The sequence below is a fragment of the Aptenodytes patagonicus genome, chromosome Z, assembly GCF_965638725.1.
Source record: "Aptenodytes patagonicus chromosome Z, bAptPat1.pri.cur, whole genome shotgun sequence".
Taxonomy (NCBI): Eukaryota; Metazoa; Chordata; class Aves; order Sphenisciformes; family Spheniscidae; genus Aptenodytes; species Aptenodytes patagonicus.
Window position 1 is genome coordinate 78,140,832 of NC_134982.1, and position 24,895 is coordinate 78,165,726.

At 39.9% G+C, this 24,895-nt stretch overlaps 1 protein-coding gene across 6 annotated transcripts in view; it reads right to left on the bottom strand.

The window, feature by feature from the left end:
* Positions 1-13,890, bottom strand: part of SUSD1 (sushi domain containing 1) — a 47,578-nt gene extending 33,688 nt beyond the window's left edge. For 5 of the 6 annotated variants that reach the window (XR_012997412.1, XM_076362550.1, XM_076362548.1 and 2 more), the window contains exons 1-6: positions 13,774-13,890; positions 11,721-11,852; positions 9,932-10,087; positions 9,116-9,268; positions 4,942-5,121; positions 2,727-2,906 (exon numbers count right to left, since the gene is read on the bottom strand). Coding sequence is in view for 5 of the 6 variants with exons in the window: in XM_076362550.1 (XP_076218665.1) it covers positions 2,727-2,906; positions 4,942-5,121; positions 9,116-9,268; positions 9,932-10,087; positions 11,721-11,852; positions 13,774-13,852 (880 nt within the window). In the remaining variant the exon portion in view is untranslated. The remainder of the gene's footprint in view (positions 1-2,726; positions 2,907-4,941; positions 5,122-9,115; positions 9,269-9,931; positions 10,088-11,720; positions 11,853-13,773) is intronic. The other variant, XM_076362547.1, reaches the window with a different exon arrangement.
* Between the last annotated feature and the right edge of the window lie 11,005 nt (positions 13,891-24,895).

Below are 24,895 nucleotides of genomic sequence, written 5' to 3' on the forward strand. Positions count from 1 at the left end.
AAAGACAAAACCAACTCATTTACACATTTTCATTTCAGACACCCTCCAGTAACTCTCCCTGCCCTTCTCAAAATGATACTCTTCATGGACTTGGTAACAGCTTACAATATACATTGCACACTGTGCCATTTGCAAGTGCAGATTTAGGAACAAGCATCTCAGATAGATAGCCAAGGCACAAATCACGTTTTTTCTGGCCTTCATACAGCCATGATAAATAAAAAAAAATCCCTTATCTGCGGAATCCACTCAAAAAGAAAAATGTGAGTGGGAAGGCTTGATTTCATTCTTTTCACTTTAATAAAAAAAATGCAACTCTAAGGCGTATGTTACCTTATGTCCCATTTTGAGCCCACACGCAGAACAACGTCTCTCGGTAAGATAATTATTACTACCAAAAAAGCTCAGTTTGACAATTTCTCCTCTGAAATTCACAAGGGGAAAACCAAGCTTCTTGTTTCAGACTATCTTGTATTCCACCACGGCATGCTATAGTGCTTTATAGCCAAAGCCCTCCCCTGAAACAAACTGAACCATTATTCCCACAAGGGGATCTTGCTTTCACTCTGAAAAAAACTTCCCAGATTTACCATGAAATCCCACCAGAGCTCAGCACAATGTGTGCCTGCAATAACAGCACACCATTTCTGCAATGAAAATAAATGAAACCACGCATTCCTACTCCGCAGGGGAAAAAGAAGTTCTTCTAAGACAAGCTTTACAGGATGTCCAGACTCACACACTGAGCATACTGGACAGCCGGTATTTAATTGCTGGTATGTTCTCTACACTTTAGTCTCTTGAGTTTGTGTGTACAAATCAAGGGTTGGGAAAGGAAGACTGTAATCCAGCTTACTATTGCCAGACTTCACTGCTGATGGCTTAATCCAATCAGCATGTCTCAGTAAGACTCATTTTGTTAAGTAATTTAACATTTAAACCAGCTACTACTAAATGTACTTATATATATACACACACACATCTACTATATACCCCAACAGACAATGCAACCAACAATGCAAATAAAGGGCATTCCATAGCAATCACTCCCTAAGAAATGAAGAAGTGATTATTTGCCAAAGGGAACATGCTCAGGGGAAATTCTTAACTTCCTTACTCCTGATGAGGTTTTCCAGGCAGTAGGAAAAGACAAGTGGTCTTCTGACTTCTGTCATAAGTTGTTTTGGAATGGTGCATGATTTTCTCTCATTTTAATGGGAATTACTGATTAATTACATACATGCTTAAGATCGTATAAATCTGAAAGGCATCATTACTGAAACAGAAATTCCATTTCATTTGAAAATTACCTGTAATAAGTGTGAAAAATATAGAAGTTAAGAAGCTGAAGACTTTTGTACTAATCTCCTATTCTCTCCCCCCCCCCCCCCAAAGGAGCCTGGACTAGTTAGGCTATTTTTTTTGAAGTTTTTTCCCATTCTACTTGACCATAACTCTGACTTTTTTGGCCCTCTGATCCAAGAGCTAGAGCTGGAGTCTACATTTTTGCCTCTAGCAAAGCTCTTGCTGAAATCCATGGTAACCCTGTGAGCGCAGTCTGCAGGTTCAGGCCCCTCAAAACTTCAGAGTGCTCAAGACAGAACTCTCGGCACTGCGAAGACAACACACCTGATTAACTTAGCCACTCTACACAATGCTGGCTTCAAAACCAATTCAGAAAGTACTGCTATGCAAATTGCCTAAATGAAATATGAATTATGACTTCTAACAACAGTTCCATTTTTATTAGGGCACTATAAAAAGTGAGAGAACTGCTTTTCTGCATGCTCATTTTATTTAATGTCACGTTTTAAATTCACAGCGAATGCTCAAGACGTCAAGCGAGGCAAGAGAGGCATCAAGTGGCAACTCTGTGTAAAGGCCTGGTCTATGAAGTGGTAGCAGTCAAAGACAGGCTTCCAGTGCTTTTGAAAAAACATGTGGATGTTACAAAGCTACAGGAATGTTACCATCTGCAAAAGACAGCACTGCTACTTAAGAAGAAGAGATGGACAGTCATAGATCTATCTTGCGACACCTGTTTTTAAGGACACAGAAGAACACTAAGGAGCACAACAGGCGTAGTCCAAAACATCTGCTATTTTGTTGCTATTATTAAAATGTCAGTACATCCTGTCTCCAAACCCACAGTATGACAACACCTTCATTACAGATCTCCCTCTCAGGACTCATTCTTTTATAAGAAAATCCTTCTGGACTGAAATTCAGACAACTACATCTAGGCTGGAAAGGCAAACATGCACAAATTTTACTTTGGGCATTATGAGAGAATTAAAAAAAAAAAAAAAAAAAAAAAAAAAAAGGAGTTTTGAATTCCATTGCCCCTACTTTCATCGCAGTGCACTTTACAGTATTAGGCCCACAACAAAATGTCGTTAAATGCCTTTTGTTCATCTGGTGATACTCCCGTCTTTCAAAGCTGAAGGTTCTCAGTGCAGCAATGAAACTCCAGTTGCATTAGTCCCTTTCGTTTGAAATAGAAAGCAAGACAGCTACAGAAAGATTTGTGACATCCACTAGAAATTGTTGCATGATTAACATTCTCTTCTGTGACCTTTCCATCCAAAAGTACCACCATGTTCACTATATCGTAAATTAGAAAGGGATTTCTTGCCTTCATCCTTCCTCCTGTTCCTACCTTCAGAACAGGAATGAGAAACTATTTAAATAGCACACCCCACAGAACCTCCTACAGTAATATTTACCTTTGCATATGTATGTAATATTCTCCCATGACTGATCTATTGTGCATTCTGAAAAATCCCTGTCTCCATTAAAATAATATCCTTCTTTACACTGATAGTACGCTCTGCTCCATAGAGTGGTAGAGTTGTGCCAGATCATTTCTGCGTGTGGAATCAGCAAAGGTTTGCCACAGTCTATTTCTGAAACGGAAAAAACAGGGTAAGAAAACCTGAAAATGAAAACCAGCAAGGCATATCAAAAGTGTTTAAGGAAGAGAGATGAATTGTCCCAGCAAGCAACACTTCACTTTTTTCCACTTCCTAGTGATTTCTAGAAGTCAGGCCAGCCATTTAGAACCCAGAATTTTGTGACTGGAGACTTTCTAGCAGGATGGGGCATTTATCCTTCAAGATGAACCATAAAATAAAAGTGTCCTGTTTAGAAACGGAGAACAAGGATCTCTAAGCAGATTTTTACAAGTGAGTCTATCTTCCCACAACACTCTCTTATCCCCCACATACTATTTATTCCTTTATTTTACCTATCATCAGTGACAATAAATCTGAAAAACAACGCATGGTCCAAGGAGTGACATGGAAGAACAGCATCAAGAAGTTTATGTTCCTTTGCCAGCAGGTTTAATTCAAGCTTTGAAAAAAGGAGAAGCTGCTACAGACAATCAGAAAGAGCACTTCTGGGGGAAAATTTGATGGATTATTCAGAGCACTTCTGGGGGAAAATTTGATGGATTATTCAGACCACTGTAGAGATAATTAGAAAGCTGGGATAATGCACTTATAAATTAATTCATTTGCTCAGTTGTTTTCAGGGGATTCATAATAAAATTAGGGAACAAAAAGAGTGAACATCAAATCAATGGAAGAATATTATTTAGGTTCAAATCCACAATGACCGTTACACCCCAATGAAAGATTCTGCGTCACTTCATTTCTAAGAAGTTAACAATGTAAGAATTAAAATCTTACCTTCACTAAAGCTTATATGCAGAAAACAAGTGCTTTTAAAACGGTTTAATAAATAATGTTAAGCAATTCTGAAATTCTACTCAAAAAAAGGAAAACAAAGAAGTAAAAAACAAAGTGTACAGAATCACGATCTGTACAACCTTTAAAGTTAAACATATGTATTGCAACGGGCAATACATCCACCATCATGACCACCTTCCTTTTCATATCCCAATGTGTATGAATATATCTGTTATAAACCATCAGAACAAGCTTTAGAATAACTAATGCACATGCAAAGAGTATGCTTAACTTATAGAAGGACAGTATGTGATGAGATACAAAAATTACTGCTGCTTAACTCCAGCTATCTGCCCATGGCTATCCTGTAATCAGATTGAAAAGCAGAAATGCAGAAGAATGTTTCTGTGTAACATAGCCAACCTTCTATTTAGACTGGTGACTCAGAATAAGAATATTAAAGAAGATTCTAAAAGTAAAGAGTGGTTGTAACATAGATGTGGCACATTCAAAAAAATTACTACATTTGATTGCAATGAACAGAAGACTCGACCCCGCTGGATTGAGCTGAAAAGATATTAATCATCCAGTGAATGGAAAAGTAAAGTTGTGCCAATGTAAAAACTGACTAAAGACTGTAATTATCCTGAGGTCACATTAATTAATAATATGAGCTCAGAGTAACAATACACTAGAAATTTTGTTGGGCAAAATACTTTTTTTTAAATGTACTTCTGTGTTTCTTCTTATCAAGGCACTTGTTAGGCTATGTTCTTCCAAATCATAGTAACAAAAGGGATTTATGATTCATGTCAAATAACAATAGCATACTTGAGCAATCATAGTTTGCAACTGGAAACTGTCCGAATATAGGAATTTTAAAGGGACACTAACTGCTAACCCTAATTCAATTTCTGAGTAGTGGCTTCAACCACAGAGTAGATATTGAGCTAGAAAAATGGCAGCAATTTAGGCTGAATTTGCATCTCATGGAAATCCCAATGCCTGACATGCACTGGGATTTTGTCCTTAGAATGTTAACTTTTAACAATTGATTGTAACTTCATCAGCAACACAGATAAAAAACCCTGTTTAATATATGGCTTTTGTTTTGTGACTGAACTTCATACGCCAGAAGAGTGTATAAACTGAACGCCTGAAGAGGATGTCTCTATTTGATGACTGCTATTTATTACAGTGGCTGAAACAGTATCTATGCTAAATAAATCTGAAGGCAGATTTGATTTACCTTTGCACACCAAATCAGCGCCATCCCACTGTCCTTCGGCATTGCAGACTGCAGTCTGATTGCCGCTTGCAATAAAGTAACCATGAACACAATTATAAGTAACTTCACTTCCGTACGTGGTCCCACTTACAGACGCTGGATGTGCATTTAAAACAGAAGGTGGAGCCCCACAATCCACACCTAGGTAGAGGAAGAAAGAGGAAGAATAAACTTGTTAGTCAAGCAGCAGAAGTAATGACGGTTGCACTCCCATGAGTATTTCTTTCATCGTTATCAGCCAACCCTCTTCTCCCGTGGTGATCCAACACTCCTCATACCCTCTGCAACATCCACGCTGTGACTGAGAGTGCTGTAGCTACTCCAGAGCTGCTTCCAAATAGAATTACTTCTCTCTGCCTTTCTCTCAGTATGGCATGCTAAATCTGTGACTCCTTCCTCAGCCTAGCTGCTTGTATACAGAAAATGTCCTGGGTTTTTTTTTAATCTTTAGGATTCTCCTGCTTTTACAAACCTGATTACCGGTGGCAAGCTGGTTCTACACCATTTGCAGTGAGCAACAGTCAGAGGGAGGCAGATGAGCAGAAACTGCCTTTAGAAAGCAAAATTTTCAAAAGTGCACTAGGACCAGAGAAATGCAAAACCATCAAAAAGGTTACAACATACAATACAAAAGCTTCCTTTTAAAGCAAGAGTCTACACGGTGTTCAAAATGCATTGTAATAGTTGCTCTATTCACAAACATGCCGAGTTGTCATTTAAAAATGCATAAAACAAAGAAGTCAAGTAGCACAAAAACCAATTTGTTTGATAAGATGCCCATTTTCTAAGCTAAGCAACCATCTAAAAGGCTTTCATATTAGCACAACACAACACTCGCATTCAACAGTTTAACTACAACTCCTCACGTACATCACATCTTCCCATTAAACTATCTGACTTGTCATGTTAAGACAATTCTTTTATTAATATTCAAGGGAAGCTATACTCTTCAACAACACATTACATCCACATACTTCTATTTAAATAAAAAAAGGGGGATCTGCTCCACTTACAGTACCCTGATGTTAGGTCACACATCTTACCAAGTTTGACCTACCTTCAATGGCCAGTTTCATCGTGACTATATAAAATAAGCTCCTAAATTATCACAGGAAAGAAGACAAAAGACAAACTTACTTACTGTTTTTCCTGAAAAAGAAGACACTACACCTGGCCAGGAGAAATTCTTAAGTTAGCAATAAAGGCTTATCAGGGAAACTCTCAGAGTTTAAAGAATTACTTAAAGGTGCCTTTACTAAAGTTAAAAAATAAAACCAGACTTACTGGTTTTACAAAGAGAAGTCCTAAAATCCAGGAAAAGAGCTTGCAATACAAAGGGGAAGTAAGGTTGTCATTTCAGACTCATGGGCTGTTTCTTGGTGTTTGATGCATTTTATTTCAATTAACCATGAGAGATGTGCTCAGAAACTCCAACCTGACCTACTGTTTGATTGTAGAAATTAAAAAATCACATGAAAAAGCAATCACTGAAAAATACTAATAAAAAACAAATGTACCAACAACTCACAAGGACTGCATTCCACAAGCTTTCTTTAGGGACCTCTTGAGACTTTGGGCACTTCCTTTTTGTTCTCAAATTCACTGTCCTTTACTTATTTTGGGGGGAAAATGTTATTTCAATTGTTTTATTTTTTATGCCAATAATTTAGTATTAAAATGTTTTATCTTTTCTTTCTTACGAATTTTCTAGTGATATTTAATATTTCATTTTTCCCAACCACACTGATTTAGCATCCTTATTCTAATTTATTCACTTCCCATAGACACATATACAAACATTACATTTTTATCCACTCTCAAAGGGAAAAAAAAACAAACAAAAAAACCCCCACAAAATAATTAGAAACCAAGAGGGCTTTTGTATTTTGAGAGAAGGAACTCTCCTCACTAAGTGGTAATTTTCAGGATGACAATTCTCCCCTGTAGAATTATTATACACAGTGTAGTTTCTGTTAGCTAGCACTTCAAGTGTCATTTAACTAATATACAGACTTTCTAACTACTCACAGGAACACAAAATCCTGCACTTGTAAGCAGTAATATTTCAACAGAATGGGCAATTAGAACACCCAAGCAAGTGGAAGTTTTAAAGATGCTCACGGGAAACTTTACACTTGAGAGACACGAAAGCATTTGCTCAGGCACAAATGCTCTTAAAATCATGAAGATGATTCCAGAGATGAAGGGTGGTATGATGTGTCTCTTTTGCATCTACAGTCGACCTTAGGAAAAAACTTAACAAGCTGTCAGAAAAATTGTTCTTTTCATGAGAGGTCACTGATGCCTTCCAACTCGGTGGCCTTTCCCATGAAATGCTACAGAAATCTACAGAAATCTAGCTGTTTTCTAGGCCTTGGTTCACAGGCAGAAGGACACATTGCAGTGTCTGTAAAAATACAAGGACCAGCATTGAAAATGTCGTAACACTAACAAGAGGAGGTTGGCACAATTTTATAACCTGTCCTTTTCTTTTCTTCTTTTTTTGGGAATACCCAGATCTTGAAAAATTATCCTTCGGACTGAGGAAACAGTCTACTGTCTTCCACAAACACACTTCCCCATGCATAAACCCCCTTAATGAAGAATTTAAGAAAGATTTAAGACCCTTTTCTCCTTTACAGTTTAAAATGGCAGGTTCCCAAGTTTCATTTGCAGTGCAATATGAGAACTTCCCCTTGTTGCTGTAAAACCCTTCTTTACATTCATAATGAACCACACTTCCTGGTAGCAAGCTGTAGTTCCCCATAATGTAGCCATGCTTCATTTCAGGAGGGGAACCACATCCAATTTCTGCAAAGAGATTGGGTTAAAAGATCTCACAGTACAAAAATCACAACACACGACCACTTTAAGATTAGCTGAACTGGATGGTCACATCACAAAATACACCCAACCTGATGAATCTGAGGGATCACCAAACGGGTAGATTAGCGTTGAAGAGTTGTACTGGCCACAGCTGGAGGAACACAGTGATCCAGGCACTGAGCTACATCTTTACTAACATATAGCTGGAGCCATTCACGACACCAAAGAGGAGATAATGCAATGTGATGGTGCTTTGCATGTGCCAGTCTCGTTACAGCAATGGCTGAATGATCCTTCAACATCAGAGGAAAATTTCAGGCCCCAATGCACAGCTTTATTTCCTAGTGCGTGGGAAAGGTAAAGCACCGTGGACAGGCTGAAATGAAATGGTCTGCCCCTCAATTCCTCCATCTCACTGAACTAGCCTGCATACAAAAGCTACATTCCTTCAGCACAGCCGCTTGACAGGGCTCCCTTGTCCGACTCAGCAAGCGACACAGTCAGTACGGATACACTACTTTACCACAGGATGTGGAAGGGGGGGTCGGTGAGATAAGCAGGGTTATCAGCAATTCTGGCAAAATGAAGCGGAGCACTCCAGTTGGAAACACTGGACGAACTACAGGCAGTGAGCTTTACTGACAGTTTTTGCAGTAACTCAGAAATGAGAGCTGGATATAATCGAGGCAGTTCCTTCCACCTGGGATGCCTGGGTTCATTACATACTCTGACAGCTACACCTTACACTGCTAGCACTTTCAATCTGTGAAAACCTACACTAGAGAGGAAAGGAGGAATGGTTTCAAATAGAATTTTTTTTTTTTTAATGGCAAGATAAACAGAACAGTTTATTTATGCAGGTGGCACAGCATGTAATAAATAGCTAAACTATTATTTTATTATTCCTCTCCCCTAGGCTTGTTTCATACATCTGACCTCTCCTACCAGCTATTTTTCCTCTCTTCCCTTCCCCTTCATGCAGTGTGATTATATAAGCAAGTGGATTATACCACACTTCCTTCCTATTCAGAAACCAACTACATCACCTTCATGGCATTATTAAGCTTCTCTTACACTGCACACCTGAACCACTGCTGAGAGCCTGTAGAAATCGTATCCGGCGTCAACTCTACCACCCAGACATCATTGGACAAACAGAACCAAAGAAGAAAAAAATCATACAGCAAGCAAAGTCCACAGAGAGGGCTTCTGCCCTGCAGACTTAAAAGCACAGGTCAGTGCAGGTACTACTATATCATGTAAGATCTGACTTTACCTGCTAGCAAAAACAGCACCCACAGATTCTCACCTTTGCATGAAACTATGTTCCCATCTGGATGAAAAGAACGCTCTCCATTTTCTAATTTATAACCATCACTGCAGTAACACTTGTAGCTTCCTTCAGTATTCACGCATCTTGCATTGCGACCACACAGCCCAGACTCCTCACATTCATCTATATCTAAAAATTCAGAGAAAAATATACGCACTTTGTAATAGTTTTTTTTTTTAATTAATTAGTGTAGGATCCCAAGCTTAAAACAAATACAGCATTCCATGAAGGGTTCTATGTAGCTTCTGATGTCTCTTCTAGGAAACAAAGGAGCTTATCATTGCCTGGTGTTCAACCATCCGGAAGGAGGAGAGTCTCAATTTTGTAGATAGCTATCTTTTAAATTGTTTGTTTTACCTGACAAATAGTTTCCAATGTTATCTCCTGCTACAACAATCCCAGAAAAATCCTCTATCTGCAAATATGTTAATCAGTTACAACAGTTCATTACTGTAACAAGGAACTGGCTAATATTCTACACTGAACACAAATATGACATTCTGGGGGAAAGATAAGTATCATCTTGTTTTCTTTAATCTAGCTGCTGCTTCTCGAAAGATTATTGCTTGAATGTGACTGTGAAGCAATGATTTGTAACACAGCACAGAATGCAAAATGGATCTAATTCACAGCTGTTAGAACCTAGATGTCAAGTAAGTGTTTGCATCCACAGCAGAAAATGCTCTGATACAGTTTTAGAAAGTAAGTTCTAAAGTGATGGGAAAAAAAGATTTGTGCAGTAGAAAATTAAGTTCTGGATTCCTGGTGCTCAAGATTCTTTGTGATGTCTACCTGTACAGTTCGTGCCATCATTGGGAATAAATGTCTTGTTGTTGTTGGAGGCTCGGTATCCATCAAGGCAAACACAGTAAAAACTACCGTGTGTATTATGACACAGTGTATGATTTCCACAGATCTTGCTGGCTCCAATCTGGCATTCATCTTTATCTGTCAGCACATTTAAAACACATCAGAGAGAGATTAACAAAAGTAGAATAGTCTTCCCTCCTCACTCATTCTTGTGTAACCAGACTTCCCCTTACTGTTTTTCCTTCTAAGTTATTTGGGATGTAAACACTGCTAGTAAGCTGGAGTACTTAGACCAACAGAGGTTGTTGTCCCTGGATGAAACTGTGAATAAAGTTTCATGACACAGCTGGAGTTGATCTAAGAGCTGTTGAAACCAGAGGGCTCTGCTCTCCCCTTCTTCTCTTCCTTACGGCACGCACTGGCTGCAGCAATTGATGGAGCTTGTGCTGATCTTACCCAGCTCACTCAACTGGCAGAGAATTAACATAGCAAAATATGCAGCTCATCTTCTCCCTCAGTAATCATAGCATCACAGAATAGTTTGGGTTGGAAGGGGCCTTTAAAGGTCACCTAGTCCAACCCCTCTGCTGCGGGCAGGAACATCTTCAACTAGATCAGGTTGCTCAGAGCCCCCTCCAACCTGACCTGGAATGTTTCCAGGGATGGGGCATCCACCACCTCTCTGGGCAACCTCTGCCAGCATTTCTCCACCCTCAGCATAAAAAATGTCTTCCTTATACCTATTCTAAACCTACCCCCCTTTAGTTTAAAGCCTTTTTCCATTCCCCCTTGTCCCGTCACAACTGGCCCTACTAAAAAGTCTGCCACCATCTTTCTTAGAAGCCCCCTTTAAGTACTGACAGGCTGCAATAAGGTCTCCCCAAAGCCTTCTCTTCTCTAGGCTGAACAACCCCAACTCTCTCATGAGATAACTGAACTCTGTGCAGGGCCCAGCGGGTGCCAGTGCTTGTGAAAGGGGAAGAGATGGGAGTGGAAGAGATCAGAGGTGGAGGACCTTACCCTTTAAGCAGTGGTAAGCTATTACATACACTCAGACACAGCACCTGACATCATCCTTTGAGTCACGTATTGATTTGTCATGTGTGAGATAGTATTAAAAGGACACTATCAGCTACAGTAATAAAACAACGCTGAACAACACTTTTCATGTAACAGACATTTGCACTTAAGAAATCTGTGTGTATATGCACACTGTTACCCAGAACAGACCTTCAACTTATGAAATTAATTTTTAGTTACCCAGTAATTTGAGATAACTGGAAAAATCAGCAAAAAAGTGCACATTTTAATTGTCAGTTTTATTGTCTAGTTTTCAGTTCAACAGCACATAGATTAAAAAAAATAATAAAGTGAAGCCCACCATATTTAATTCTTTTTTGCTGAAGCTAAGACAAAAAATATTAAATAAACCATTCCATTTTATTTTAGAAGTAAATACTTGATAAGCCCCTATATCTTCTAAAACAAAATAAATTTAAATCCTTCGTTATATAGCAGAAACTGAATAAAATAGTTAAGCAACTAAGTACAAAACAATACTTACATCAAGTACAAGTGAAGTACAGCTCATGGCTAGCCATTAAAAAAAAAAAAAAAGGAAAAACAATCCACACATATTCCAGGTTTTGGAAATTCTGACAGGAAATGACAAAGCTTTTACCATATTTTGAAGAATTCAGTAATATTACTTGAGAAAGAACATTTTAGGAATGTACACAGTTTCTTGCCATTTTACAAACAGGCAGCCTACCTTGACAATGAGTTCTTCCATTGCCTACAAATCCATAGTTACAGATGCAGACACTTTTTCCTTCAATTTGATGACATGTAGCATGAATGTGGCAAGTTGCACAGACATCTGGAACTGATCTGTTCACAACTGCTTCAAGAACAAGAAGATGCATTACTTTTTTTTTTTTTTTTAAAAAAAAGGACCAAAAGGTGGTCTGGTATGGGTAACTGGCACAGAATTTGAAGTGGAGATAAAATCCAGACTAAAATACATAGAATAAAATCCCATCTCCTCTGACCTCATTTTCAAACTTGCAGGAAAACCACAGACATAGTGTTTGAAGACCAAAAATAAAAAAATAAACAGAAAGGATTAAACAAAAGAAGTACACCGAACAGTTTTCTCCATCAATCTATTCTTTGACAACAAACAAAACAGCTTTTCAGCAGTTAGCAAGGCTTATGAGACATATAATAAAAAGTTCTATCCAATATTCTTAATCTTTTCTCCATATTCATTTTCTTTTGCTTTTGTCTTGATTTCTGTTTCCTCATTTATTCTATTATTTTGTTTCTATTATTTATGTATAGCCATTTCAGCTATTTATCAATCTATTTGTATCTTCTATCATCAACATGTATATGGTATAAATGTCATTCATAAAAACGATGTTAAGAATGCTGCCAGTAGGAAAACGACTTATAAAGTCAAGTCATTTTAGAAATGAATTTATATTAGAAGTGGTTTAGCAGCGTATGACACACAACCTAATTTACTGTAATTTACAGGGCTATAAATATACATGAAACTAGAAAAAAATATGAACTTAGTCCCTTATTTGTATTCATACTTATAGTGCATTATGTGCATTTCTCTCCATTTTTTGTAAGCTCTTTTTGTTAGCTTTGCATATGCACTAGCTTTCCAAATGATAAACCTCAGAATGGACAGCTTGAATGTAGACAAAGCATGTATATGCTTACACCCTTTTTACATTTTTAAAGAAATAACTAATACTGCACAAGCTGATGTTGTCTCATGATGCTGGACATCACAGTATGGAATTTTTTACTCTTCTAAGACGGCTAAGATTGATAAGGATGGTGTGGTCCTTACAGAATACAAATCTTACTGCGTGTATAGCAGCTCTGAGAAAATTTTGCATGCCTTTACATGTATCTAAATACATAACCGTAATGGGACGGAGAAGGCAGCTGAACACTCTAGCCAGCTTTTTTTACGCACCAAATTTATCAGTGTGATAAAACTGCCCTTCCACACACACAGTGTTTCAGCTTTACTCACACTGCACTTCTGAGCGCCTTAACACTCGCGGGAAGCATCACTGATTCCCACTCCTAATTCTCAATGCTTTTATATACTTTTTTTGTGTGCGTTCCTAGTAAGAACAGGGAACAAAAACCGTCAGCACGCAATGGCAGCCAACGCACATCAGAAAATTAAATTTAAAAACAGCCACGGTAAGAACTTTCTCATGATACCTCAATCTTCTGATAAGACATGGGAGTGTCCTCCTCAGATTGCTGCTCTGGGAGATAAAAAACGTTTTTTTTCCCTAACTTACTACTACAGACGAAACTTTACGAGTTATTTCTCCCTAGTAACATACCATTTTTCACTCCAGCACTAAAGTCACCTCATGGTTTCAGTCCTACCCAGGCGCTCCCTCAGACACGGCTCCCGCCCCGGCCAGGCCCTCTCGCCCAGCCGGCGCGCGGGGCCGCCTCCGCCTCAGCCCTCAAGCGGACGGGGGGGAGATGCACCAGCCGGTGTGAAACATGGCGCCCCGTGGGCTGCCGCCGCCCCGCGCCCACCCAGGCCTGCCTCCGCCAGCACCGCCGGGCCCTCGACGCGCCGGTGGGGCAGGCGCCACCGCCAGGCCGCAGTCCTCCCGCCGCCGCTCCCCTCGTCCCACGGCCGCCGTCCCCTTCGCGCCTTCCCCGCCTCGGCCGAAGGGCGCCGCCCTCACGGCCCGAGGCCCCGCCGCGGCCCAGAGCGAGCGGAACGGGGCCGGGCCGGGCCGGCGGGCCCGAGGAGGGGCCGCACTTACCCCGCCGCCGCCCCGCGCACTGCAGCAGCGCCAGCATCAGCAGGAGCGGCCCCAGGGCCCGGCCGCCCCCCGGGCTCATGTCCCCGCCGCCGACTCCGCGCCCCTGGGTGCTGCGCGGCCCCGGCGCCTCCGCATCCTCCTCGCGGGGTGGAGGGTGGGAGGGGAGCCCGAGGGGAGGGCGAAAGGCCGCGGCCCCCCGGGGCGAGGGCGTCGCGCTGCCCCTAGCGCCTGCCTCCCGGCGGGGCGGGGGCACCCGCGGGCGGCCCTTATCGCCGCCGCCGCGCCCTCGGGCCCCCCCCCGGCTTTCCCCTCAGCGAGGCCCCTTTCCTCCCTCGGCCGAAGAGCCCTTGCCCGCAAACCCCGCTCGTTTCTTCCTTCTTTTTTTTTTTTTTCTCTTCCCTGGCACAACCGCTTTCCTTCCCCAGGACACCGCCTCTGCCCCGGCCAGGCGGGTGGCAGAGCTGATAAGGGCTCTTGCGGTCTGTAGTGGCCGGCCCTCACCCCGAGGGGGGCGGTGGGAAGAGAGAAGTGGAGGGAAGGGTTATTTACTATTCCTGGGAACGGGGGAAAGGCGACTGGAAAGTTACACCTATTTGTACGTGGCAGCTGTGCTGCTCCCTGCCTGCCACCCCAGGTGGGGTCCTGCCCCGGCAGCAAACGGGACTGCGCGGCACCTCCTGGTTGACGTTGTTGAGGAAAGGTGGCCGCTGGCAGGTCCTCGGGCCCGCTGGGGCGATGCCGCAGCCGGGTGCCTGGAAGGGGCCCGCGTCCCCCTGCGGAGCTGCTCGACAGCTCTGCTTGACCCGTCCGCAAGCGTGCCCGAAGTTGGCACGTCAGTTCTACAAATGAACGAAAATTGTGTAACTATACACCACCAGCCCTTGGTACTTGAAATTAAGTAACGCTTTCTTGTCGTAGGCCTTCGCCGCAGTAGAGGTGAATCCCAAAACTTTGGTTTTGATCAGTACCAGCAGTGCTGCCTGAAGAGTTTTCTGCTGTAGAAGAACAGTTCCTCCTAAAGCTCATGGTCCTCATTCAGGTCTGCGAGCCCAAATTTTAGAAGCTGCATAAACTTGTATTTATCTACGAATGGAGTTGCCCAATTACCAGAACTACAGTAAAGGAGTGCCAAGGAGATGAATGGGGGAAGCCTAACACGAAGGTAGATTTAGCCGTCTTTGATGTGCTCTAATGAGCTTCCTGAAGAAGTTTTGCTCATGCACTATGTTTGCTGTACATTAATGCCCTTTAATGCTAACACAGTCGAGTCCTCCATCACAACTGCATTTAAGTGACATAACCTGATCTTTTACTGCTGTGTGTGCTGTGTTATAACGATAGAGACCAAACCGCCTGTGTCTGATTTCAATGGAAACAAAACCCAGTTTCATAAAACTATCAGCTTTATTGATTTATTTATGTCAGTTGGTCTGTTCCAGTGTTTTTTAATTACTGATCTGCCTCCTTAAGCATGTATACATTTTTAACCAGCTTCTGCTACCCTTATTGATCTTGACAGGAACACAAAGCGACCTGATTCTTCAGCAGTGGCCAGTTACACCACAAGTGACCCTGCTTTTGGAATAAGATACTACGGGTGTCAGTACTGCATGTTTCTATCTTAAATTACTGAAATTGGAGACATGCGTTCTCAATGGTGGTAAGTAGTTTATCACTATAAGGAATGATTCAGAGAGGATTTGTTCTGCACAATGTATTAAAAATTATTTGGAAATTACATTTTTTCTCTCCCTTAGCAGCCCACCAAGTTGCAGACCCACTAATTGCTGCAATTTCTACTGTTCCCTTCATAAAAAGTAGTGGGAGCAACTCTTTATAATTATAAACACCTCACACAGCAAACAGGAAAATATTTTTGGCAGTAAGCCTGAAGAAATATGAGTATACCATCATATTTATAAAGAGAACAAATTTAAAAATGTAACATAAATGTTCTTTAAAGAAAGTAACAAGGAAGTGTATCCGTTGAAGAAAATACAGGACCTAGACTGGAACAAACCTCCTTGTTTTAAACAGCAACTAATCGGCTGTTTAAGACATACTTCAGTACTGAATAATTAAACTACACACAAAGGGTACTTTAAATACATATATGTTGTTTGCATATCTAAATTCAAAGCACAGTCATAGGAAATAAGTGTCAAAAGGATGTTGAGAGGTCATCTCTTCTGTTTTTCTGCTCTACGACAAGATCAACTCTACATAAATGATTCCTGACGTACTTGTCTAACCTGCTCTTTATAGGGACAGTGATGTAGAATTCACAGCATTCCCAAGCAATCTGTTCCAGTACTTCGCGCTCTTTGTAATCTGAAAATGGTAATACAAGGTTCAACAATTTAACTAAAAGTTAAGTCAAGTCTTTGTTCAGTTCACGACAGACTCCCAACAGCCCTCATGATCTGGACCCAGGTTTGAGTCAGCCACTAAAACGAGTCACAGATCACTTCTGCTCTGAGGTTACCTGCCCAAGTCCTGAGCTGATTTATTTAGAAAGACAATTAAAGATTCAGGAGGGTAAGACAGATCAGTGTCCCAACATGCTGATCTTTACAGCTTAGGCAAATTTAGCTTATTTCATGCAAAAATCTGTCTAATGAAAATACAGGATAATGTTCACATAGATTTTCTGTTCTGGATAGGATAAGGTTTTTAATCTTTCCTCTGTCAAACTTAAAGGACCTAGTTTGTAATTACAATGTTTCCTTTGTCCCTAATAGCATTAAATCTCACTACCCAGAAGGCATCTGTACCAGTATTTGCTTCCATTTCTCCTCTTTGTGGTAAGAAAACAGTTGTGATGGTCGAAGTAATTGAATTCATCCAGAGACACTTGGAAGTTTCCTGTGCAGTTTTTCCTTGCAGCTGTCTAAATGGAGATAATTGCAAATCAGAAAGGCAAGCAGGATTAACATCTCCTCAGTCGTCTGTATTTGTTCTGTCTCCTTCGCAGACAGTGAATGTCACTATGTCATCTAAATCACATTCTTTTTGTAAGGATGTTTGGCATAGATTACACTACTTATTCTGACATATAAAGACAAAATATTTGATGCTAATGGCTCTTTCAGCAAACAGATTTTTAAAAACACAGCAAACATCTTCAGCCAGACTGAATAAATGTAATTCATCCTTGTTAACAGATCACTCAGCTATTCATAATGCAGTTGCATTCTGGAACAGTTTGCTATCAAGCACTTCTTTCCAGCTGGCAATGAAAAGAGTAACTGCAACTTGATGGAAGGTTCCTTCCATCTGAATTCTGCCTCTCTTACCTATTTAAAATGAATCAGATTAATAGCTGGTTTCTGGTTATCCACTTAATTTCCAGAATAAGCAACAGCAATTGTTGAAGCAGAAATAACTGAAAAATTGGCTGACCCTCTTCAGCTTCTAATGAAAATGCTTCAGTAAATATTGCGCAGAAGAAAAGCATTCTCTTGTAATGAATTTTGCTACAAAGGAAATACTACACTCAAGTTGTTTGCAGCATTTCTGTCCGTACTCTCAGGTGCCCTTATGCCACTGCCTCAACTCCTGACAAATGAAGTCAAGATGAAAAAAAGAAGTGGGATTTCTGTAAAAGAATTGGAGTGAGAGATAGCTGAATTTGAACCTTAAATATTGAATGCTTCTATACAGTTTCCCTGGAGGATAGGCCTTGGATGAAACACATCAGAGTATGCCATATACATCTCCTAGCAAGAGCATGGTAGGTGATAAAGCCTGCTGACAGTTGCTGCTAATCAGAAAGCGGTTCTACAGAGCAAAACGGCTGCTATCTGTGGGTTTTAGCATAGGAGTAGGAGCCCAAAATGAGCTTTGCCACAAACTCACTGTGACCTTTGATAAGATAACCCCTTTCTGCCTCTCTTCGCTTCTCCTTCACACTTAGTTGTGAAACTGGGATAATATTCCTACACAGGCATGTGGAGGCTTAATACCATAAAAGCGGGTCTGAGATGATGCAATGTAAACTTCTCTGATAGAATCTTTCATGTAACTACAATCTGCCCCAATTTTTAAACCACAAGGACTTAGCGTCAATCAGTTTATGGGGCAGCGTCCTAATGTTGCTGGATCTTGGAATATCACGTGAGAAGGCTGCTGACTAGTCATTGCTTCTGATTGTTCCATGCTGTTATACACAAGCTGGGTCGTTATTTTGAGGGCTATGCTGACTGAAGGCAATAGTTAAAAGGAAAGAGGCAGAGAGTCACAAAGGAAAAGCAAAGGGGGGGCGGGGGGGAGAGTAACAGCACCCCCTTCATATATTATTTAAAAAAAAAAAAAAAGCGTTGTGATTGTCTTAACTCCAGATAGACGAACAGACATCTTTTCCTTTCTGATCCTAGAATACCTGCTAAAATCAGAAGAGCAAGAACTGGTCAATGAGCTTAATGCTCCCTTCTCTGCCAGGCTCCACGAGCTCATCCACAGGGGCGCTGGCCTTGCAGCTGCACAAAACTTAACAACAACTAATAGCTAAGGCAACAATTAATGATAATTTCTTTGATAGGTACAGGAAGAAAACCAAATCCCACTGACTGTATCATCTTTCTCTCACCATTAGCTTTGCTATATTTTGGGGCAAGATCAGTCTAGAAGTGCTATAATTATTAGATGGGAAATACGGCAACTTGTCAAACTATATTATCTATGAAAATTAAAAATTCCATACGCGCATCTTATGAGAAAGGAAAACCAAATATTTACTAGAGACTGTAAACCAAACAGTTATCCTCAAGCTGTTCAGGCAGCTGGGCATTCTTTTCCCACACCTTCTTTCCCTACAGACCAACTGTATTTTGTCACCTGGCAATCTCATATTTGCATCAACATTTTGTAGTGGGAAAGAAGAGGGGAAGAATCTAATAACCAAACATTTCATAGTAAATACCTTGACCTTCACTCCCTGAGTTGTTTTGTAAGCAATTCAGCTTTCACATGCTGTTTATCCAGTTTAAAGAAACTGTTGTTATTTCAATTAGAAAGCACCTCAAGTTACTGTATTTTTAGACTCTGGGAACACCAAGCCAGCCAGATGAGTTGGATTTCAGATTCATAACATTATGCATTCATTTTTGGCATGCAAAGACAGCATGCTTTTGTTTGGTCACAAAACCTGCTCTGCTCTTTGGTCTTTCAAAATTCAATTAGGTATAACTCTATTATTTCTACATTTACTGGCAATCAGAAGAGAAAGAGACCCTGGGTGATGACATTCGTACGTTGCCATAAATTGTAGTAAAGACATAAGATTGACATTTCTAGGGAAATAAAAGGTCACCTAGTCTTTTTTTTATATTAATTGCAAAGCTGACAGCCCTGTTTATCTCCCAATAGTTTACAATATTCCCACAAGACTCCTCAAGACTATCAGTAATGCCGCTATCCAGAAATTGACTGGCAGTAAGAGACCACTTGCCACAGTAATTAAGGTTGAATTCTGTCTAGTACTGAACATTTGTTATTGCACCACAAAAATACAGTAGCTAAATGACAAAATTGTTGACCTTTACTAGGATTTTGTCTACTACCTGCTTTTTCCCCACCAGGAACAGAGGATGTGTTAGTCAATAGGACCTAAATAAAAATTAGAGATTAGAGATATGCTTAAAGTTGATGGAAACTTCTCTATAAAAGTAAAAGAAAGTATTTTGGGGATAGGTGTTCACATTCTAAAGGGTCCTAAAAATTTGGAGGGAAAATCTCACACAACTAGACTAGTCAATTGTTCCATTTTATATAGACCCAAAATTAGGGAGATTACTGTACATCTCTGATAAAGGATCTGTGTGTGAAAATGCATTTTTATATGTACTGGCTTTGGGACACTGCTTGTCAAACCATAAAAACACAAGCATTTGACGTAAGTATTTGTTGGCTTTTAAAGAGATTTTTTTTTAAAGCACTGTCTAAGATTAAAATATTTCCAAATATTAAAAAAAATCCAAATTAAGATATTTCCAAAATGAAACTGTTCTTTAAAGTTAATCATCCCTGCTTTAATCTGAAAATTTAGGCAGAGAAGTGTCACTGTAGATGGCACAATAGCTAGGAAACAGGGAACATGTATTTGAACCTAAGCTATTGCTTAACTGTCATCAGTGTTATGGTGAAATGTTTGAAAAAACAAAGCATTGCTGGCAGAAAAACACTCAGAGATGTCAGTGTATTAGAAGTCCAGAAACATCTATAGGCATTATTAACTTATCTTGTGCCTAAGGAAAAATAGCTACATCTTCAAAATCATGAAATTTAGAAATAACCTGCTCTGCCTTTATAGTTCTTTTTTTTCCTCCTTGTATAGAAAAAACACCCCTTAACGACAACCTGAGTGTTTCATTGCAGGTTATCACAAAATTAAAATATAGTCTGTATTAACTGTGCTTTTCTAATGGCCTCTGAATGACAGATTTGTCCAGCACAGCCTTTCTCAAACAGCAACTTCTCCAAATCTTGGGAATCCAGATTTCTGAGCATATTTTTTATTCAAAACAACAAAAAAATAAATTTTACTCAAAACAGTTCTACTTTCACTTATACTTAGTGATCCTTATGATTCTAAAGACAGTTATGCATAAAGTGGACACTTGGACCTATAGTAAATATTTAAGACCCAGAATCAAAATTCTGGTTTTACACTTGTTGTAGCTTATCTTCCTGAGGAAGGCATGGCCAACTTGCATTCTAGAATATTCCCCCCAAATTAACCTGGACAAGGCAGTCAATAAGCATACCGTGCATCAGTAACTGCTTTTCCTAGATGACTTTTCTGATCTTGTAATTAAAATTTAGAGTTGCAGAAGAGGCATTGCAATTGTTTTCGGTCATGTGCAATATTCCTCTCAAAAATCCTGTGACAGTATTACGAAGAGGGAAACTGAGACAAATGAAATTTGTCTAAATCCACAAAATACGCATAGCTTAGTCTGAGCAAGAAATCAAAGTTTGTCTTACAATGCACTGTCAGTTGTAACCTTTAAATCTGTAGGCAAAAAAAGTCCATACAAAAATATAATCTTTACCTAGAAAAATGTATAGAAAACTAACAAAGATAAGAAACCCTTCGCTCTCTCTCCCCACAACAAACCTTGATGTGGGTAACATATGGCTACTATGCATCTCTAATGAGTAGTTAATGAGCTACTCCCACACGTAATCCTCTTTTTGCCACCTTGGAGAACTTTCTATACACCAGAAGAACTTGAGACTCAAATAATGTAAGTCTGTGGGAACTTAATGATGACTCCCTATTTAGTCCTGCACTAGGCTGAGTATTTTTTTTCTTGCTAGGTACTACATTAACTCACTGTCTAAGTACAATTACAGAATTTTTTATTTCATACCCATTTGAAGTACAACTATTTCATCTGTGACATTATACAGCTACATAAATCAAATATCCTAATTTATAACTGTCTTAATAACATAACACCATGCATTAACATAGCATTAAGATCCAGGCAAGTGATTTTACATTTCCTTCCAGTCTTGAAAACACCAGGGGGTGTTTTAAAGTTAGGCTGAAGGTACAGTCTCATCATTGAGAGAGTAAGTGAGAAGGTACATATATTTAAGTTCAGCAGTGTAGTTGTTTAGATTGGATCCTAGACTTTGAAAGGGAAAAAAATCAAGACTAGTCAGCAGGATTTCTCAGCTTGGATTCAGCACCTTAATCAAGCCCATTGTTTCTGTGCAGTTGATCTGCAAAGCTGTCAGCAATTTGTTGTAATCTGCTAGGTTACATGAGACAGTAAGTGACTGAGATATCCCAGGCAAGACAGGATGTTGTTGCTAACATCTTATGGTTGTGTAAGACCCTTCAGAAGTAATTTTTTCCTTATCTATTTTCCTGCTGATGAATGGCAATAATGACTGTGAAAATATTTTTCAAGGGCCTTGATTAAAATCTGATGCATCAAAATAAAAACTAAGTGTAAAGTGTAATCTTCCCATAATATAAAGTTGGGAGAAGCTAAGCCCCACAGAATAAGCAGCTTATATAACAGCTAAAGATAAAGATACCCAGTCATTGAACACCTTCCTCAAAGGAAAACAGTTCACACAAGCAGCAGTCATAGTGCTGCCCTCAGTGCTGAATAAAGGGCTCCATGAAGAGTTCCAGGAAGTTCTCTGGGAATCTTACAAGCATACATAGCATGCCCTGAAGGTGAAATTAGCCCAGGCCATCTTGTGACAGCCAGGCTGTAACCAACAGTGCCAACCTAGAGCAGAAACAGAGCAAAAGATATTTATGCCATAACAAGTCTTAGCATCAAGAAGCATGGTGTTGGGTATTAACTTTTATATTCCTGTGCTTGAATTAAGATTGAAAGATCTTATCCTGGGAGATGCTTAAACTCAGGAACTCAAATAGCATAATGCATTGTCATTTACTGTTGAAATGGAAGGCACTCAACAATTGGGATAGGTCTCCTATCAAAATCTTCAACCAGTTTAGTATCTGATAGACCAGTGAAGGCTCTGAGAAAGAGGGTAGGCTTGTTGAAACACATACACAGCGTGAACCCTTTAGAACAGTGTGAACCCTTTATGCTTTTGATGAGATAATTAAAGCCTCAGGAAGACACAATTTGAAGCTATCCAGTCACTCTGAGAAAATACACACAAAAAGGAAAAGAGTATGTAACGCAACCAAACTTCATACATGAAGGAAGGTGTAGAAACAACTTGCAGTTAATAGATGCGGTAGAAGAGAGTACTTAGGTAGCAAACCCTTTTCAGAAACTTACTATGCTCTTAAATAGAAAAACTACATTCACAGCTTTGTAAAATGAGGAACCTTAGTTACACAATTTGCAAGATATTTCCAAACCTGTTGAGCAGATGAGTCAAATGCTGCATATACAGGAATGACATTTTGCTGAACCCACTGTATTGCTGCTATTAAATCTCATACTGCTTTTGGGCAATTTAGCCAGGGGATAGAATTGGATATGAGAGGGGAGGGAAGGAAAGAACAGGTTAGAAATGCTGAAAAAATCAGCCCGTGACATTGCCATGTTCTTTGGTAAGAACTAAACCTGACAATTGCAATTTTTTGTCAATTCTTAACTGGAAGTTTTTAATTAGAAGAGAACCCACAACCCTCCCCCTCCAAGCACCCACCCACATTGCAGTGACTAAAATAGTTTATGGAGCTACAGACAGTTCTTCCTAGATCATCAGCAGAATTCATAGTACTGAACAGAAGAGTTATCCTAATTTCTTTAGCTTTTGAGATAGCCTTAAGTGTCATTTTTTTGTGTTAAGATCATATTTTTTTAAAAAGCTTCATTTTTATTTTTACAGGCAGTGATACTTACTCACCAAACAGCGTTTGCAAATACATTCTCTAGGTGTGTGCTAGGTACCACCATAGCAGGGTAGAACTAGAAACTCTATCCAACCACAGAGCTGCAAGCCTGCAGCATTATGCAATAACCTTAGAAACTCCTTAAAAGTTTCCAAGCATGGAATAATGTGGCTTTTCAGACCGAGATGGGCTCTGGAGGGGAAAAAAAATACCACACAAAACCCTCAGTAAAAACTATTATAGACCCTTCATCATACAAGTAATATGCACACACAAGAGAACCAGTTAAACTGTAGCTGCAAAGACACTTGACACAGTACATTTAATGCAGGTACTACAAAAGGTATGCCTTTGGCTTTTCAACCAAATAATTTTTAATGCTTGCATTAAAAGCTAAGATTCTCTCAGACGGACACTGACTAGCTGTACTTGAAGCAGACTGGAAATAAAAAACAGGTCCTAAAAGCGTTACCCTGATAAACTGACTTAGACTAAGCAGCACATCCTAAGGAGTGGGAATGATCACTAACTTGAGACTGAACTATTACTCTCCTTGTAAGAGCTCTTCTGGAGTCAGACAACTCATTTTGCTACCCTACACTACCCTAAAGAGGTTTGTCTTCATTGCCAATGGACAATTTCTCTCGTTTTTTGCAGCACCTGATCTGAGTTTATGGTCAACAGCAAAGGCATTGGTCTGGAAATGGTCTCTGGGAGGACTCACTTCGCGGAGGTCTCTTTTCCCCTCTGCCTCTACCTCCCATGCTTCCCCTCACCTACGTATCCTTCCACATGAGTTCCACTTTCGTATCTTTTGTTTAGACATCCTTGTACGCACCTGCTACACTCTGAAGAACTCAAGGCAAAATATCTGAGCACACTTAAGAAAATGCAAGAGGGGATTTTTATTTTTAAAACATACATTATCTTGTTTCCAGCTCTGTAAATGGGTGAGCCCTGGGGCTGTAGGGTAGTCTTTTGGGACTGATCCAAACCATATGAGATATTATCTGTTGGCAAATTCACCAGTTACTGCCCTTTCTGTTTCAGCTTGCAAGTAACAGAACAAATTCAGGTATCAAAAATTTTATATCCATGCTATTTAAAAGTGATTTTTGATTTTTCAAGATGGACACATATTAACTACTTAGGGAAAAATAATTATTTGTTATTATATTACAGGGGTACAACAACAGCAGACAAGAATTTGAGATGGGATTTATTATTTGGTTAAGGAGGCAGGGGAGAAGACATCAGGTAGGAATTCGACTCTCCTACCACACTTCCTCAGGCAGACTTGGCCAAAAAAAAAAAAAAAAAAAAAAAAGCCAGATTTTGACCACCAAAAGCTAGTATTTTCTCCAGAATGCTCATCAAATATTTAAGTACCAAGGACAAAATCAAGAGTTGCACTTGGGGACTACATATCTAGCCTTTGGAGAATAAACATTTTGCTGAAAGCTGCAATCCAGTCTAAACTGAGTCAGATTTTTCTCCCTACAAAAGCATCTACGTTCAGAGATTGGTGATAGCATAGTTTACACTAGATTTGCTCAGTGCTCTGGTCCCAGCCTTGAGACACAGGCAGTCATTAAGTACATGTATGAGACTTCAGATTCTTCAAGATCTGCTAGGCTTGGAGTCAGTTGCAGACAAAATAAATCCTTGCTAGATTGGCTGAGAATTTTAGCTCAGAAAGAGGCACTGCACTCCCCACATCACCACATACTTGTATCTATTGTTTTAGACTACTGCCTGTTTACCATCAATCCTGAATTT